The sequence below is a fragment of the Pseudophryne corroboree genome, chromosome 5 (assembly GCF_028390025.1).
Source record: "Pseudophryne corroboree isolate aPseCor3 chromosome 5, aPseCor3.hap2, whole genome shotgun sequence".
NCBI classification, from domain to species: domain Eukaryota; kingdom Metazoa; phylum Chordata; class Amphibia; order Anura; family Myobatrachidae; genus Pseudophryne; species Pseudophryne corroboree.
In genome coordinates, this window is record NC_086448.1 from 107,229,625 (window position 1) to 107,249,185 (window position 19,561).

At 46.1% G+C, this 19,561-nt stretch overlaps 1 protein-coding gene across 1 annotated transcript in view; it reads left to right on the forward strand.

Annotated features, from left to right (window-relative positions):
• The first annotated feature begins 2,136 nt into the window (after positions 1-2,136).
• The window catches only part of MALRD1 (MAM and LDL receptor class A domain containing 1), a 1,363,691-nt gene continuing 1,346,266 nt past the window's right edge, over positions 2,137-19,561 (forward strand). Inside the window, exons 1-2 of the mRNA XM_063925153.1 lie at positions 2,137-2,849; positions 10,944-11,044. Coding sequence (XP_063781223.1) covers positions 2,137-2,849; positions 10,944-11,044 — 814 coding nt within the window. The remainder of the gene's footprint in view (positions 2,850-10,943; positions 11,045-19,561) is intronic.

The following is a 19,561-nucleotide window of genomic DNA, read 5'->3' on the forward strand; positions in this document are numbered from 1 at the left end:
AAAGACAGATCATTATTAAAGGTAAGACAGTATCTGACCAATTGCTTGCAGTTAAAGAATTATATTATGCAATCAGTGCAACACCACTAGGAGAATATTTTGGTACCAGTCATGTTGACATAAATGCAGTACCACATACCAAGTCACCAGATTCTAGTTTTTCACATTCATCTTCAAAGTAGAGTAGTGCTAACTACAGGGCCGGTTCTAACCGTTGTGGCGCCCCAGCAAAAATAGGGGCGTGGCTTCACACGGGGGCGTGGTCAGTTACGCCCCCATTTGTGCCCCCTGTAGAGTAGCGCCGCTGAAAGAGAAAGAAAAAAAATGAATACTTACTATCCCCGCTCATGACGTCTCTCCCATAGCACAGCATAGACACTAGAAGTCAATTATGACCCCTAGCATCTGTGCCAGTCCCACAATACTGTGCGGTGCGCGATGATGTCATCGCGCACCGCACAGCAAAGGACCTCTCCAACGAAGGGAAACTAGACGCTTAGCGTCTAGTTCACTTCACAGCGGGGGACCAGTGGGGGACACAGCGGGCAGGCACAGTAGCGGATCTTGCCATGGTGCGGCGCCCTCCGGATGGCGCCGGCGCCCTCCAGAAGGCGGCGCCCCGGGCAAAAGTCCTGCTTGCCAGTGGCAAGATCCGCTACTGGCTAACTACTATAACGGCCTGTACGGATTGCCACCTCGCACCTCTGCTAAGATGGCAGAAGGAGACAGGAGATAGGGAAGAGCCGGCACAGTGCAGCATCATGCATTATTACACCCGCCACACCCCCCTCCCCCCCCCCACCCCCCGTCAACAGGTGTACCTTTTTCTTACATATCCTGATTATAATTCATAATCTTACTTGCTAACATTAATCACTTAGAAAAGCACTGCTTCTCTTTTATGGGTATAACTGAGATACTGGAGCTCTCCCAATGCTGAGACTGCAAAACAATAATAATTAAAAAGAAAACCATAAAATTATATTTTTTTATTTTGGAATTAATTCCCAGACCTCTGAGTTTATTCACCTTCTACAGAATGTCACTGAGCAAACAAAGCTGCAATTCTTAATAATAATAAAACCACAACAACAACAACAAGGTGCTATAGATAATAAATAATTACTCAGGAGACACGGTACAAAGGTAGAAGAGCATTTATGGTGAAAGGAAGTCGTCCGTCCGATGCTTCACGGAGTCGTGGCTAGGTGATCGCATTGCCGATTCCTCTGTGTCCTTGCCGGGCTTTAGTCGCTACAGGGCTGATCATTCTAAAGAGCTCTCGGGCAAAACAAAAGGTGGTGGCATTTGCTTCTACTGTACATTAATGACGGATGGTGCACCAATGTTACGATCTTGGGTAAATCATGCAGTCCACATTTGAAGATGCTTATTATCAACTTTTTACTCCCCTCGGGAATGTGCCTCTGTTGTCCTTGTGGGAGTGTATTCCGCCCCTCCCCCGAGGCATGTGTGAATGAAGCCCAGTATCACCTGGCCGCCTGTATAACAGACATGGAGTCTAAATATCCAGACTCCCTGTTTATAGTGTTGGGCGACTTCAACAGTGCTAATCTGAGTCAGGAGCTACCAAAGTATAAGCAGCATGTTAAGTGCCCTACCAGGGAAGGGCACACTCTGAGCCACTGCTACACCACCCTCAAGGCTGCTTACCGTTCTTTTCCCAGTGCAGCCCTGGGTCTTTCCGATCATTGTTTAGTCCATCTTCTTCCAACCTACAAACAGAAGCTGAGGTTGGTCAAGCCTGTGGTTAGGACTGTGAAGAGATGGTTCAGTGAAGCAAAGTTGAGACATACTTGCCTACCTGACCCTCTCCATGAGGGAGAAAATGCTCTGTTCCTGGACTTTCCTGGTAATGTATGATTGCCATCACCTGTGGTAAGCTAGTTAATTTATAAGAAAGGTGTTTCACCACAGGTGATGGCAATCATACATTACCAGGAAAGTCCAGGAACAGAGCATTTTCTCCCTCATGGAGAGGGTCAGGTAGGCAAGTATGAGTTGAGACTCCAGGCTTGCTTTGATTGTACGGACTGGGAGGTTTTTGAAGCCTCGGCTGTAGACTTGGACGATCTATCGGACATTGTGACATCATATATTAGTTTCTGTGAGGACATGTGTGTGCCATCCAAAACTCTCTGTATCTTTAACAACAATAAGCCATGGTTCAATGCCCAGCTCAGGCAGCTTCGCAGGGCCAAGGAAGAGGCTTGTAGCAGTGGAAATAGGGTTCTATATAACCAGGACAGGAATTCTCTCACAAGAGAAATTAGGTTGGCAAAAAAGCGGTTCTCCGATAAACTGATAGATGATTTCTCAGAAAATGATTCTGTGTCAGTCTGGAGAGCCATTGCTATGCATCAGAAATTGGCGGATGAGCTGAATAATTTCTATTGCAGGTTTGAAAAGGCTGCATTCTGCTTCAGAGTTAGCTCCGACCCAGGTAGACCTGAATCCCTGTCTCCTAATCCATTACGCGTGGGTCAAGGGGAGGTGGAGGAGCTGTTCAGGAAGGTAAAACCTAGGAAGGCTTCTGGTCCAGATGGCGTTTCACCATCTGCTATGAGGACCCTCGCTGAACAGCTCATCCCCATTTTCACCAGGATTTTCAACAAATCATTAGAGCTGTGTAGGGTGCCCTCCTGTTTCAAATGTTCCACTATCATCCCGGTTCCAAAGAAATCAGTCACCGCGGACCTGCATGATTACAGACAGATTTCCTTGATGTCTGTGGTCATGAAGGTGTTTGAGCGATTAGTGTTAAACTATCTGAAAAAGGTGACAGGCCCTCACCTAGACCCCTTGCAGTTTGCCTATCGGCCGAACAGGTATGTTGAGGATGCTGTAAATATGGGGCTGCATTATATTCTGCAGCATTTGGACCTGCCGGGTACTTATGCGGGGGTCCTGTTTGTTGACTTCAGCTCGGCATTCAACACAATTGTTCCTAGTGTTCTGCTCCCCAAATTACTCCTTTTAGGGATCTCGGAATCTACCTGCTCCTGGATTGTCGATTTCCTGTCGGACAGAAAGCAGGTCGTGAAAGCGGGGAAATTTACCTCATATGCGCGATCTATCAGCACTGGCGCCCCCCAGGGATGTGTCCTTTCTCCCTTGCTTTTCTCTCTGTACACAAATGACTGCACCTCGGAGGGGCAATCTAAAAATTATCAAATTCGCAGACGATACCACAGTCATTGGTCTAATCAAGGACGGGGACAAGTCTGCATATAGACGGGAAGTAGACGGCTGGCAGTGTGGAGCAGTAACAACAACCTTGAGTTAAATCCACTCAAAACAGTGGAGATGGTGGTGGACTTCAGGAGGAAGTCAGCCACAGTACCCCCGCTTGTGATTGCCGATAGTATGGTGTCGTTGGTGGATTCCTTTAAGTTCCTGGGAACCAAACTTTCTCTGGACCTGAAATGGAGTTCCAACATCGACTCTACTATAAAAAAGGCACAGCAGAGGTTGTTCCTCCTGAGGCAACTTAGGAAGTTCAATGTTCCAAAAAAACTGCTGCTGCTCTTTTATTCAGCCATTGTTTAGTCTGTACTATGTTCTTCCATCATAGTCTGGTACAGTTCTTCCAATGAGAGTGACAGATGCAGGCTACAAAGGGTGGTGAGGACGGCAGAGAAGATAGTTGGAACTGACCTTCCCTCTGTTCAAGAATTGTGTCTAGAGCTAAGAAGCGTGCAAGGAAAATTGCAGGGGATCAGTTACATCCTGGTCACGACTTGCTCAAATTGCTACCATCAGGCAGACGATATAGGTGGTCATTCCGAGTTGATCGCACGTAGCAACTTTTTGCTGCTCGTGCGATCAACTTGACGCCGCCTATGGGGGAGTGTATTTTAGCATAGCAGGGCTGCGATAGCTTGTGCAGCCCTGCTATGCTAAAAAAGTTTCCTGCAAAACAAGACCAGGGTCAAACCTACTTACCCTGTGCGATGGATCCAGTGACGAAGTTCCCGGGATTGACGTCAGACATCCGCCCTTCAAACGCCTGGACACGCCTGCGTTCGGATCTCCACACCTGGAAAACAGTGAGTAGACGCCCCGGAACGCCTCCTCCCTGTCAATCTTCTTGCGATCGCGCTAGCGATCACTTTCTTCTTTGTTCTGGCCGCTGCCCGGCAACACAACGCCACGTGTATGCAATGCGGCCGCCGCGCATGCGCATTTCCGACCCGTTCGCACCACAGCAAAGAACCGCTGCGTGCGAACGGGTTGGAATGACCCCCATAGGGTGTTGCCTGTAAAGTTAGCTAGAAGTTTTAAAAGTTTTTTCCCGCAAGCAATCCACCTGTTGAACAACTTCTATGACGCTCTAACTAAATCTCCATTTAATGTAATATTGCACTCTATTGCTGCTGGATGGTAGACACTCCTATTTTATGGTATTGTAGTCTTTTGTGTTAGGAATTGTAGCTTACAGTATTACTGTGTTTTACTGCATTGTGTATTTTATGTATGTCATATGTGTTTACCCGTTCTATGTGAATAGCTGGCTGATGCTCTGGAAACCAAAACCAAATTCCTAGTATACATGTGTATACCTGGCCAATAAAATTTATTCTGATTAATAATTGGGTTTTTGCAGATTGCTTCTAATGTTGCTATGGCTAATTATGCATTCAGAGTAACTGTTTAATAGTATACTATAGCCAAGAACTGCATGTAACACCATGCCAGGCATGTACAGTATAGCCAGTGCTATTTTTGTAGGAAAATAGGTTCAGGAACTGTGGGCAGGTCAGAGGTGGGTGGTGATATGAGTGGAGCTACCAAAGGGGTGGAGCATCAATTGGTGCATACACTTTTTTTTTTAAACATAACGCCCCCAGTAGTGCCATATATATAAATATATATATACACAATGCCCCCAGTAGTACCATATATACTCAATGCCCCCAGTATGGTGCCAATTACACAATGACCCCAGTATAGTGCCAGATACACAATGCCCGTGCCAGATACACAATACCCGCAGTGTAGTGCCAGATACACAATGCCCCAGTGTAGTGTCAGATACACAATGCCCCCAGTGTAATGCCAAATACACAATGCCCCCAGAGTAGTGCCATACACAGTGTCCCAGAGTAGTGCCAGATACACAATTCCCCCAGTGTAGTGCCAGATACACAATGCCCCCAGAGTTGTGTCAGTTGCACAATGCCCCCAGTGTAGTGCCAGACACACAATGCCCCCAAAGTAGTGCCAGTTACACAATGCCCCCAGTGTAGTTCCAGTTACACAAAGTCCCCAGTGTAGTGCCAGATACACAATTCCCCTAGATTAGTGACAGATACACAATGCCCCCAGAGTAGTGCTAGTTACACAATGCCCCCAGTAGTGCCAGTTGCACATACTGCCCCCTATAGTGCTCAGCCCATAGCTGTTGCTGGGCTGCTGCTTCCGCCGCCTCCACCGTCTGTGTCTGAGGGGAGCAGAGCGTATCGTGCATTTCTCCTGCCCTTCACTGTGTCCTGACTCCCATCTCCAGCTCACAGGCCGGCAGCCAATCAGGAGCCGCCACTGCCAGTCCATGAGCTCTGATTGACGGTCAGAGACAGATTTTAAATGGCCGCAAGCCCCATTCGCCAGACACCGCCTCTGTGGGCTGGCCGCAGACATTCTTGAACACAGTTCCTGATGAGGTCATTTAATGTAAGGGTTAGGCTTTGGGGAGGATGGGTTAGGGTTAGGCATCCCAGGTGGAGGTTATATTTAGGCTGCGGGGGAGGGAGGGTTTGGTTTAGGCAGCAGGGATGGAGGTTAGGATTAGGCACTTCAGATGGGGGGATTAGGCACCAAGGGCGGAGGTTAGGGTCAGGCTGACGGAAGGGAGCGTTAGGTTTAGGGGGGTCAAGGGAGGGTAAAACACCCATTACTAACCGCTGTCGGTCTTCTCATCAGCGGGATCCCGGCGTCGGTTTTACAATCGCTGGGATTCCCTCCTCTGGCATAACATACTGAACCCATTCTGAGTTGCAGGTAATGCAGTCACAGTTTAGCCACCACATAATGACATGCCATGTTCCGTGATCAGAAATCACATGGGAACATCCACCTCTATTCTCAGGCACATATATTCGATCACACTGCCACCAGCTACCCAGCCGCAAAAGCACTTGCCGTAACTAGTAATGGCACTTACACCTACACCATGTTAATTGCAGAAGGCTGAACTGAAAATGGCATACATGTCAGAAACAGTTCTAGATGCTCAATGTTCTCTATGGTCTATATAGGCTGCAATGGGAAGCAGTCAGGACCCCAGCTGCCGGGATCCCGGCAGTCAGAATCTCGACGCTAGAATCCATCCACTATTGTGAATGGCGACACCGGATCCAGAATGGGTGCACCATCCCAGCGCCGGAATCCCGACAGTCGGGATGCCGAAATAAGAGACACCGTGGTGCTGGAGAGGTAAGTAAGCCATGAGGGGGGAGGTTAGGTTTAGGCTGTGTTCCGGGGGGTTAGAGTTAGGCTGCGGAGAGGGGGGGGTTAGGTTTAGGCACCCCCTTCGGAGGGTTATGGTTAGGCTATGTTGGGGGTTAGGTTTAGGCAGCGGGGACCGGGGTTAGGTTTAGGCACCTCCGGGGGGTGGTTAGGGTTAGGCACTGTGGGTGGGGAGGGTTAGGGGGGTGGGGAGAACACCCCTTACTCACCCCTGTCAACTTTTTAATCAGCAGGATCCTGGTGTCGGTATTTCGAACGCCGAGATGCTGTGCGCCGGGATCTCATACCGATCTCTGGCCCAATATGAGCGAAACCACAGCGCACATATAGTAACTGCACCTGCGCCAACTTTTGGATTATTGGACAGAATATAGTCAGGATTACTACCGCATTAGCTGTAGCTCCATTCATTTCAATTATGTTGTCTTCACTATTGTAGAGTTTCACTTTCTGTTATAATGGCAAAATTACAACTAAACTTGGATATTATGTAAAAAAAAAACTTTGCAGATACAAATGAAAGACAAAAAAGAAAAAAACAATAGGAAGTAAGCTGACTATATAATAATAATAATAATAATAATAATACAATTAAATAACTAATCAAATAAAAAATGTCCCACTGGTAAGACAGTCAATCAAGACACATATGTACCATATAAAAAATATATATCAATTTACTACCTTCTATTATGCATTAAAAGCATATATATGAAATAATATGGAATACAATTTCATCAAATGGTGTTTCATGTATTAAAATTACACTAAAAACATATACTGTAATACACAGATAAGAAACTTAAGTCTTTTTACTTGAATGAAAATGCTTTGCAGACAGTCACTCTCTCCGCTCAGCAAATCCCATTGAAATATTTCAACCTGTAAAATGAAATGTTCTTTATTTGCATCTGGGAGTAATAGGTAAAGTAAGTGGTCAATCGTCTTCAAACCAAGCCAACTTTACTTTCTAATCTGGGCTGTAAGGAGGCTTATATTCTTACTCCCTGGTATCGTGTTCGAGGGTGGTGATTGGCAGGGTGCAGAGTGCAGACCTCTGATCCCTGGAACAGCAATGCTTCCAATCAATGTACTACCCAATATAAACACAAAGTAAGTGTTGTGTGAGGTCACAACATAGTACTTGGCTGGAGGCCCACAGTTTGGTTCATAAGTGATTCATTTAAAAAAAAACTATTGCTTCCTTTACTGCTAATGCATCTGATAGACCCAAATGGGCGTTTTTGTAAATAACACCTTCTATCATCTTCTCTTGTTTGTTAGATAGCAGGCTGTGAGTATAGTTTATTTCCCAATGTGAATTCTAAACCTGCTCATAACCACAAGCTGGTATCACAGATGTGGCCGGGAGCTGCAATCAGAGCCGGCCTTAGGCATAGGCAAACTAGGCAAATGCCTAGGGCATTTGGTATGCTTAGGGGCACCATCAGCTTCTGCTGATTAAAATGATATGTGGCATGCCTATATTCTGTGTGTGACTGTGGCTGTATCTGCATACAAAATGCTACATTGCAGTGTATTCCTGGAAATCACTGTAATGTAGCATTTCGTATGCAGATACAGCCGCAGTCGCACACAAAATATAGGCATGCTGCATATCATTTTAATCAGCAGAAGCTGCTTGTGCATCCTAGCCACATAGTAATGCAAATAATATGATGCATTTTCATAAACAAAAGGCACCCGACGTTAGCAGATCTACCAGCTGACTCATGCCAGGCATCTCCTGCAGGGGTGTAGTATGGTATGCCGGCGGCCGGGCTCTCGGCGACCAGCATACCAGCGCCGGGAGCCCGACCGCCGGCATACCAACAGCGTGGTGAGCGCAAATGAGCCACTTGCGGGCACGGTAGTGCGCTACGCTACGCGTGCCATGCTATTTTATTCTCCCTCCAGGGGGGTCGAGGACCCCCACGAGGGAGAAAAAGTGTTGGTATGTCGGCTGTCGGGATTCCGGCACCAGTATACTGTGCGCCGGGATCCTGACAGTCGGCATACTGAAGACCACCCCTCCAACAGAACTAGTGGTGGTGCTAGGGGGCACCAGCCAAAATCTTTCCTAGGGCATCAAATTGGTTAGGGCCGGCTCTGGCTGCCATGTTTACAGAGTGTGCGCAAACTCATCCTATGGATGCTAGAAAATGTTTACATTGCATGTAACGTTAAGAGGGGTACACACGTAGCAATGTGTGCTTAAAGTCTAAGTAATCTGACTAGATTGCTAAGAAATGAAGCACACATCGCTCCGTGTGTATGCCCCATAGCGATAGTGAAGTGCGACGCTATGGCTGACTCTAGATTGACCTGCATGCATCCCCCCCCCCCCTCCTCGCTCAGCACACATCGCGCTGAGTGGGGGAGAGATGTGTGCTGAGCCTTCTGTGATAGATCTCTGTACACATCACTACGTGTGTAACCCCCATTACACACATTCTGCTACAGAGTGTATCCAACAAATCTATATATACGCAAATATCTTCTACAGCTCTCAAGGTAAAGCTGCCAAATCTTACACAGTTATTTAGTGTGAAAAAATAAAACCATTAGAACATCGCGACAAAGTGACAAATATTGAAAACATCATTTATTGGTTGTATATCTATAAACATAATAAACCTGTAAAGTTTGTGTCTGTACATAGCATTTTTTTTCCTTTTTGGAGAAATATTCTGTACTTCTAGGTACTGTTTATGAACTATGGAGATATAAAAAAAAACAATCAGAATTTTTTGTCTGTTTGTTCGTTCCGGCATCACGCAAAAACTTCTGGATGAATTTGGATTGTTTTCGCTATTGTATAGCTTAGTGACCTAGAAAGAAACTGATGTATGTATAATCTAGATGTGACATCAGGGAGAGGAGCAATAAAAGAAAAAACAGACACTTGACACTCGGCGTACTGACAGTTGGTGTTCTGATCATACTTCTGTGGAACTTGACTCAAGTTATGCAACAGAACCCGACTAAGGGGGGTAATTCAGAACTGATCGTAGCAGCAAATTTGTTAGCAGTTGGGCAAAACCATGTGCACTGCAGGTGGGGCAGATATAACATGTGCAGAGAGAGTTAGATTTGGGTGGGGTGTGTTCAAACTGAAATCTAAACTGCAGTGTAAAAATAAAGCAGGCAGTATTTACTCTGCACAGAAATTAAATAACCCACCCAAATCTAACTCTCTCTACAAATGTTATATCTGCCCCACCTGCAGTGCACATGGTTTTGCCCAACTGCTAACAAATTTGCTGTTACGATCAGGTCTGAATTACCCCCTAAAAGTGACTGCTCTGCAGAGGAACCTAATTCTAACGGGATGTGGTGCATGGGAGACTGCGTTTATAGCACGTATAACCCTTACCCACAACAATTTATCTTTGTAATACAAGTGCCTGCAGTTTCATCTAAGCATATGCTTCTCTATGAACATCAACAAGTCGTAGGGGCAAAGGCTCAGGGCTGCAGCCGTAGATCTCAGGACCAGCTGCTTTTCCCATGGACAGCTTTACATGACTGGCTCACGAGTTAGTAGCCCCAAGCATCTTTTTGTGTTAATCCCTGAATGAAAAACGGCAACTGTTGTTTACAAAGACATTTTGTGATCAACGTGCACAATATAAACTATACATAACAATATTAGATGGCCCTACTGTCTTTGTAAAATCAGTTCCACTGAGCAACAACAGACATCTACGCAAGCAAAGCCGCAGGCAAACGCTAGTGAAACATAATAGGTCAAGGGTATTATTCGCAAAATCATCCTTTGCAGCTATTAAGAAGAATAACAAAATAAAAAAAGCCAGATATTTCCTCAAATCCATCACTTGATCTGTTTTTTTTTTAACGTTTTTTTTTTTTCTGTATTAGGAGATTCAGATTTTTTTGATAGTGTAAAAATGTATTTTATTTATAAGTAGGGTTCATTTAGTTTTTAACCAATAGAGACAAAAGTAACTTGTCCATTTTTTTTTAAACTCTTCTGAATTATATTTGTCAGTTTAAATGAAGTTTGTTTCAGGAAACATGAAACAATGTACAGTAATTGAGATACTGTAAGTCATGCTACTCATATTGTGAAACCTGGCTGTTTATCTAAGAATACTTATCAGATCTCTCTGCCAGGCACAAGCAAGCATCACAGACATAGCAGAACGTTGCACACTCACAATAATTGATAATACAGGAGTATCAGTACTAAGTGCCCGGCCATAAATATCCTGGAGTTAAATATTCTCCAAAGACACACCCGCCCTATTTAGCGAGATGATATGTTATGGTAAGAATTATCACAGCTAGTGAATATTACAGCACAGATGTCACTTTTTTCCTGAATGCTATTTTATATGTGTTTTGATACTTCAATCAAGCCAAATGATTAAAGCATTTAGTTTATCTTACCCGTTGATAGTATTTTATATTAATGCCCTTATACGACCTAGTCACGGAAATGGGTTTCAGTGCAAACAAGGGTTCATCGTGCCTCTGGATAACGTATGTGATTTCACTGATCACTGTGGGGACAACAGTGATGAAAGTTCATGTAAGTACTGTAGACTGATACAGTTTGGTTTTATTACATTTAACGTAATTGATAGAATGTTTCAATATTTTTCTGGACCCAAATCCTACTCTACCCATTTCTTCCTTGTGTTTCCTACTAAACTCAGTATAATATTAGGCATATTATTGTGCTGTCTAATGCTGACATATGGATAATGATAATATATGCTTTTCTATCGTGCACTCACTCATTCACAAATGGGTCATATTTCCTATGGTATTTGCTCAATATTTTAGACCTATTATATAATGTAATATATAATAAAAGTAATGCCTAGCATAAGAGTAACTGTATGAATGTTCATGTGCAATATATGTGTGTGTATATATGTATATATATCTATATATATATATATATATTAGATCTACAGTATGAAGCACCTATAGCAGCTTTGTACTAACTGCCATGAATTTAGCGCACTACTTTCAATCCCAATAGAATCTTGAAATTCCACAACAACAAAAAATCTCTTAATTAGATCTTTTCCCTGCTTCATGAATAGACCCCTATGTACTAAACCTTGGATAAAGCGAATGAAGATAAAGTACCAACCAATCAGTCATTTTTCAAAGACCGCTTGTAACATGGCAGCTGGGTGCTGATTGGCTGGTACTTTGGGGTCTATGTATTAAGCTTTGGAGAGGGCCGAAACTAGGATTCCCACCCCAAATGCCCTAAGCGTCTCTGTCACATGCCCCCCTATCAGCATGTTCCACTACATGCCCCCATACAGTGCACTACATCATTACACTACATCACTACACTACATTCCCCTATACACTGCACTACATCCCCCTATACGCTGAACTACATCACTACACTACATGCCTCTATACACTGCACTACATACCCTATAAGCTACACTACATCCCCCTACACACTGCACTACATCACTGCACTGCATGCCCCTATGTACTGCACTACACTACATACCCTATATGCTACACTACATCACTACACTACATCGCCCTATATGCTACACTACATCACTACACGACATCCCCCTATATATGCTACACTACATTTCCCCATCTGGGAGGCAAAGTGGAGGTTGATACTGCTACCTGAAAGCACAGTGCCGATAATAAAGTCTGTCTTTAAGCTCACCACAAAGCTGCTGTAGTGATAATCGGTGAGAGCTGGAGGTTGTCTAGGCTCTAAAGGGGGGTACACACAGAGCGATAATCTAAGCAATCTGACTAGATTGCTTAGATTTTCAGCAAGATCGCTCCGTGTGTAGCCCTAACAGCGATAGCGATGCGCAGCCCCGCGCATCGCTTTCGCTGCTGCTAGATTGGCCTGCATGCAGGCCAATCTAGCGGGTCGCTCACTTCACCCGCTGGGTGAAGTGAGCGGCCCCCCCGTCTCCCCCCGCACGCTCAGCACAGATCGCGCTGTGCTGAGCGCCGGGAGAGATGTGTGCTGAGCGGTTCGCTCAGCACACATCTCTCCAGCATCGGGCCATGAGTACTGGCCTTAAGTTTCATGTGGATGGCTGGCAATGTGAGCCTTTGATCTCTGTAAAACCAGTGACTGCACCTTTGAACATGCAGATGCCTGGAGCAGCATGTCCTCTCAGTGGTATGTAGCTGGCAGCTTGTTATCAGTTGGTGTTGGGCAGGCAGCCGGGATCATAGGCTCCATGAAGACACAGAGCCGACAGCCACCTTCTATAGCTTGCACGGTGCACCACACGCTAGTCGCAGCATCGCATGGCAAGAAGAAAGTCTAAGACGTCGTCAGTATAGGAGAGGTCTCAGGCACTGAAGCACACCGCACAGCGTCAGATCCAGTTGCGGGCAGACAGATGGGTCAGAGATACTTCCCCGGGGGCCATATGCTGCCTCACTGGAGAAGCACAGCACTGCCAGTACCCTCCCCTTACTCCTCTGTAACCCCTCGGCCAGTGCACCCCCTTACCCCCCCCCCCCCCGGTTGTGGCCCTGCCTTGGAGAGAGATAAAGTACCAATCAATCAGCTCCTGTCATATTACGAGTGCTATAGTTTGAAAAATGACAGGAGCTGGTTGACTGGTATTTTATCTCAGGTCACTTTGTTTCTCTCTGTGGCTTAATACATAGACCCTGAGTCTCTGTTCACTTTATCTCTATACAAGACTTGATACATTGACCTCTATATCTAATAAACTCACCTTGTGATTATGCATGTTATGAGAAATTTACACCAGTATTTTCAAATGCATATATTGGAGACTCCTGGTCTGATAAAGGGCATTTACTGTACCTGCCATGCTGCCTGAGCTCAGTGAGCTGTGTTAATATTTTCATTTCCATGTAATGCTTGACAATGTTATTTATGAGGAGTAAATGATGGGACAGATTAATTCACTATAGTTACAGTTACACTTTTCGTGACACATACATATCTGTATACCCAAAAGGGCATTTCATATGTGCAGCTCTAAGTGCCACATTAAATTAGCCATGAACTAGGTTGCACAACTTTTTAACGCATGTGAAACTTGTGGCCGTGACTTTTTAGTAGTCTGGCAGAAATCCAGGATAACTCAGGTTTCAGTGATAGAAATCACGGCTTTTAGTTCCCACCTTCGGAATTGTATCCTCTGCCCCCTCTATACAGACCCAAGATTCCCCTTATTATCCTGCGCACTTCACTTGGAAGTGGGTGAGCTGCAGGAGATTCGCCTACTCTTCAGGGAGTGCGGGATACTACCCAAAAAAAATCATGTGTCTCCCGCAACTTTCGGGACAGTAGGCAAGTCTGCATTGAACAGGTTTCAGTACTTTGTTTGTGGCCACAATGGCTTTCTATTTTAGCTGCTGAATTTTGTAGGATCTTGCAGCTAACTGAATTCAGACCTAGGTCAGCCTTAGTGACTGTAGGAAAAAGGGGTTCACTACGGCTGGCCGGCGGTCGGGCTCCCGGCGACCAGTATACCGGCGCCGGGAGCCCGACCGCCGGCTTACCGACAGCGTGGCGAGCGCAAATGAGCCCCTTGCGGGCTCGCCACGCTATGGGCACGGTGGCGCGCTAAGCGCGCCACACTATTTTATTCTCCCTCTATGGGGGTCGTGGACCCCCACGAGGGAAAATAAGTGTCGGTATGCCGGCCGTCGGGCTCCCGGCGCCGGTATACTGAGCGCCGGGAGCCCGACCGCCGGCATACAGAAGACCACCCAGGAAAAAGAACCTGATGATTATGGAGCCTATTCATAAAGCAGTGAAAAGAGCGGATAAAAAGGACCAGTGGAGAAGCTGCCCATAGCAACCAATCAGCTGTGAAGGAAGCCTTTATCAAATACATTCTATAAAATGTAAGGGAGATGCTGATTGGTTGCCATGGTCTGTTTCTTCTTCTTTTCACTGCTTCATGAATAGACCCCTATGTCTTTTGTAAGAAAGTTACCGTTGTTTCTAGTTTTCAGGACAGTATAGGTAAAAGTGTTTTGGATAAGAACCTTCATGTATTTCAGAAAAATGTATTATACAGTAATTCAAAATAAAATGCTACATTATTTCTAGGCTTTGTAGTGTAGCCAATATTGTTATATGCTTTACTTTAGCATCCAGAAATTAACTTATAGTAAGCCTGTGAAAATTAGAACAGACAAGGCCATAGTGAGGAATGTGCCACCAGTGCCAATGCCGGATGTAGTTAATATACTGGCTGTCAGGATCCCGACATTCAGGATCCTGATGCTGGAATCCCAACAGCTGGTAAAATGGCGGCGGTCGGAATACCGTCCGCTCCCCGGTATTCCCATTCATGTGGTGGGTCCACGCCACTACCAGAGGGAGAATAGAACCTGTGGCCAGCGAAGCTTGCCACCGGGCCTGAAGCATGGCGAGCCCACGAGGGTACTCACTGTGCTCGCTGCCAGTATTGTGACTGGCGGGATACTGCTGGCAGGATCGTGACAGCCGGCTTCCCATCAGCCGGGATATTATACTGAACCCCGACAACCATCTTCCTTCACTCAGTGTGTGACATCATGATGTCACATGTGCAAATGTCCCATTAATAGCGATTTGAACTTGTTATGTAGCAGGTCTGACACCAATTGCTTTGATGCAAATACAACTAACATTTTATTCATATCTTGCCTTGGTGTATGTGAGTCTGCGTCCACATCTGAGATGCAGTTACATAAACATGCCCTTACTGTACTTGCCCATCCCTTCACCCCCCCCATTCCGCCTCTCCAGGTGTAGTCATAAGTCAAAGATAGGCAATATGTTGGTATGAACATACAGATGGCTTTAGTTTTGCCAAACAGCACCTCTCAGTGCACCAGGTGGGGTCATTCTGAGTTGATCGTAGCGCAGAGGCGATCGTAGCGCAGCGACGGGCGGCCATGCGCCGGCGCATGCGCAGTTCTGACCCGATTGCTACGCTGCGAAAAACTGCAGCGTGCGATCGGGTCAGAATGACCCCCCAGGTCCTGTATGAAGTGGCCACATTGAGTATTTTTTTTCACTTAAAATATGTATCTTATTCGCACAAACAATTCAACTGGAACTGACAAAACTTCTTGCAGACTGCACCAATCAATTTGATGTGCGTCACTTGTACTTTTGTGTGCAAATGAGTCTGAACCTTTATTGGATGGGCTACAGTGCAGCAGCCGAGGCTTTTTCTCACAAGTTCCGTTGTACTTCATCTGTGACTTTAGACCTGATTTATGTTTGTAAATAAAGCAAAATATCAACCAACTAAGCAAAACATTGTTGTACTGCAGGTGGGGCAGATGTAGCATGTGCGGAGGTTTACATTTTGGTGGGGTGTATTTAAACAAGTCTAAATTGCAGTGCAGTGTTAGTATTGATAAGGGTTTTCAATTTAGTTTTACTCTTAGGGGTGTATGCAATTAGGTCAGTTTTTTTCACCTAGGCAAAAAAATTGAAGTTTTTGCTATTTTTAGGGCAACTGGGGATTTGCCCTTTGCAATAGCAGGGCCATGTTTTCGCCAAGGTATAAAAATAAGCAGGAGCGAAAAACATGTGGATCGCCAAAGCCACATGTTTTCTCACCTGCATTGGCGAAAATGCAACCTGTTTTCAATGATTTTGAGGGTTTTTTTTGACAATGCCTTTTCACAAAAAAAAAAAGGTGAAAATGCCTTGAAAACGGGCAAAAACGGGCCATAACTGAATAGGCAGGGGGCGACATCAATAGCTCCGAGATTACTGGAGCAAATTGCATACCTCCCTTAGGGGGACATGTACTAAGCAGTGATAAAAGTGAAGAAGTGAGCCAGTGGAGACGTTACCCTTGGCAACCAATTAGCTGCTCTGTACACTTTTATAGTATGCAAATTATAAATGTTACGTCAATGCTGATTGGTTGCCATGGGCAGCTTGTCCACTGGCTCACTTCTCCACTTTTATCACTGCTTAGTACATACCCCCCTTAGTCGCTTACTTAAAATTGTAGTTGGTTTATAGTCATATTTTAGTCTTTTTCTTCGTTTTAGTCAAGATTTAGTCAGTGGATCTCAGTTTTTAATTTAGTCTAATTTTAGTCACTGTTTTAGTCATAACATTAGCAAACAGTTTAATGATACTCTCATGGATTTAGCTGAAGAACAGTTCTCTAAAATTCCCTTGAGAAGTTTGCATACCTTTAACTATCCAATATAATGCCTTAAGTTTGTTAAAACAAACAAGTGCAATACACAATCTTATTTCTCTTACGTCCTAGAGGATGCTGGGGTCCACATTAGTACCATGGGGTATAGATGGGTCCACTAGGAGCCATTGGCACATTAAGAGTTTGGGAGTGCGGGCTGGCTCCTCCCTCTTTGCCCCTCCTACCAGACTCAGTTTAGAAAATGTGCCCGGAGGAGCCGGTCACAGCTAGGGGAGCTCCATAGGAGTTCTTTTAGTTTTATTATTTTAATTAGAGTTTAGGCACAGGGAGGCTACTGGCAACAGCCTCCCTGCTTCGTGGGACTAAGGGGGGGAGTAGTGTCCGACCTCTGGGGTCTGAGCCACTATCTCCGCTGACAGGACACTGAGCTCCTGAGGGGATCGAACGTTCCCCGCAACAGGGGATCGCTCACCCCAACAGCCTGCCACCACCCGATTACAGAGCCAGAAGCTCAGTGGTGAGTTAGTCACCGGCCCCCCTAGCAAGCGGGGAACCGGTGTGAAGATGGCGGCAACAGGGTATGGAGCGCAGTACTAACAGCACTCCGGGGCTCAGCGGTACATAGTGCGGTGCTGTGAGGGGCGCCCTGAGCCAGCACCTACACCCTACACTGACCTACAAGCCTGTCAGGGTCCCAGAATCTCTGCCAGCACAATTCCTCAGGCCAGTATAATCTTCAGAAGCGCGGGAAGACAGCGCCATGTATGGGGGCGGAGCTTCTCCTCAGAGCGGACCCAGCAGCGTTCAGCGCTATTTTCCTGTCTGCAGAAGCGCTGTCAGTGAGAGCTGTCCCTCCAAATCAACTCCAGCTATCTTTTACGGTACCAGGGGGTCGTAGAAGGAGGGGGGAGGCTGTGTACAGACTGTGTAACCTATTAAGGTGCACAGTCAGCGCTGGTTAGGGGTCTCCCTATCTATTAGCGCTGTGTGTGGGTTGTCTCCAATCTCTTTGTCTATCTTGCCATTCTAAGGGGGGAAACTCTGTCTACCCTCCCGTGTGTGTGTGTGTGTGTGTGTGTGCGTGTGCGCGTGTGTGTGTGTGTGTGTGTGTGTGTGTGTGTGTGTGTGTGGAGTGTTTGTGGTCTCCATTAAGCTATGTCCAGGGACTCTGTGTCATATGCTGCAGAGGATATGTCCTCTCAGGATGATCCCATTCCATGTAATCAGGATTGCACTGTGTTAGCGCAGGTCCCAGCAAGGGAGCCTGAGTGGTTAGCCTCTATCAAATCTATGATTTCTCAGATTTCTACTAGGGTTGCTGAGAATGAATCTGCAACTCAGGTTTTACAGAACTCTATGTACTCTCTCAGGGCCCCCTACTGTATGTTCCCACAAACATGCTCTTGCCCAGATTATGCAAGATGACACGGATACCGATTCTGACACAGCAGACGGTGATGGGGATGTGCTGCGGAGGGCGGCATCTCTTGCAAAAGGGGTGCAGTTAATGATAGAGGCCATTAGAGATGTGTTGAATATTGCTGATACAACACCTGAGCAGGTGGAGGAGCAGAGCCGCAACTACGGGGGGGCTAGGGGGCACGCGACCTGGGTGCGGAAAAGGAGTGGGCGCCGGCGCGAGGCAGTAAGCGGGAACTTCAACTAGCAGTGCAGGACGGCGCAGGGTTGTAGAGGCGCCGTCCCGCTCCGCTGCACCAAGGACGCGTCCGTAGAGATGCTTCCCGCTTTACACAGGCGCCGCTTCACACACATAATGTGCCAGATCTGTGTGTGTGTGTGTGTGTGTGTGTGTTACAGCGCGCTTCAGAAATGGAGAGGAGGGGGCCCTGACTGATATAGAAGATCAGCACTAGAAGTGCGTAAAGGTAGGGAGAGGCAGCTGTATATGTACAATATGTGTGTGTGCAGACAGTGTACTTTAACTTAGTGTGTGTGAGCAGTGCAGTGTAAACCCTGAGTGTGTGTGTGTGTGTGTGTGTGTGTGTGTGTGTGTGTGTGTGTGTGTGTTGGAGCAGTGCAATGTAACTCTGTGTGGGCATTTTGTCAACATACACACACAGGGTTACACTGCACTCCTTCAACATTGTTGAAGCAGTGCAGTGTAGCCCTGTTTGTATGTGTGTTGGAGCAGTGAAGTGTAACCGTGTGTGTGTGTGTGGGGGGGGGGGGGGGTGCCAAATGACTGCCTTGCCCCGGGTGACAGAAACCCTAGTTTCGGCCCTGGGAGGAGGCTTACTTCACTGACAATAAAAAAGCCTTGCTAACCTTCCCTGCATCTAAGGAATTAAATGCTATATTTGAGAAAGCCTGGGAAAACCAGGAGAAAAAAATTCAGATCCCTAGAAAAGTTCTGGTTGCTTTCCCTTTCCCTGAGGAGGATAGGAAAAAATGGAAAAACCCACCCATAGTGGACGCGTCTATATCCATACTCTCAAAGAAGGTGGTTTTACCTGTTCCAGGATCTACCGCGTTAAAAGAACCGGCTGATCGAAAAATTGACACTACGCTCAAGTCCATATACACGGCTTCAGGGGCGATACTATGTCCTACTATTGCCTGTGCATGGATTTCCAAAGCTATAGTAAAGTGGTCAGGCACGTTACTTGAATATTTGGATACAATGGATAAAAGTGACGTTGAATTGTTTTTACGTAACATTCAGGATTCTGCAGGATTTATGGTGGACTCCATGAAAGACCTGGATTCCATGGTTGTAGGGATATCTTCCATGTCTGTCTCAGCTCGTAGAGGACTTTGGCTGCGCCAGTGGTCTGCCGACGTGCAATCCAGGAGAGGTGTGGAGACCCTACCCTACACAGGTCAGGCTCTCTTTGGGGAAGCGTTGGATGCGTAGATTTCCACAGCTACAGCAGGTAAGTCACCTTTTCTTCCCTCAGCTGCAC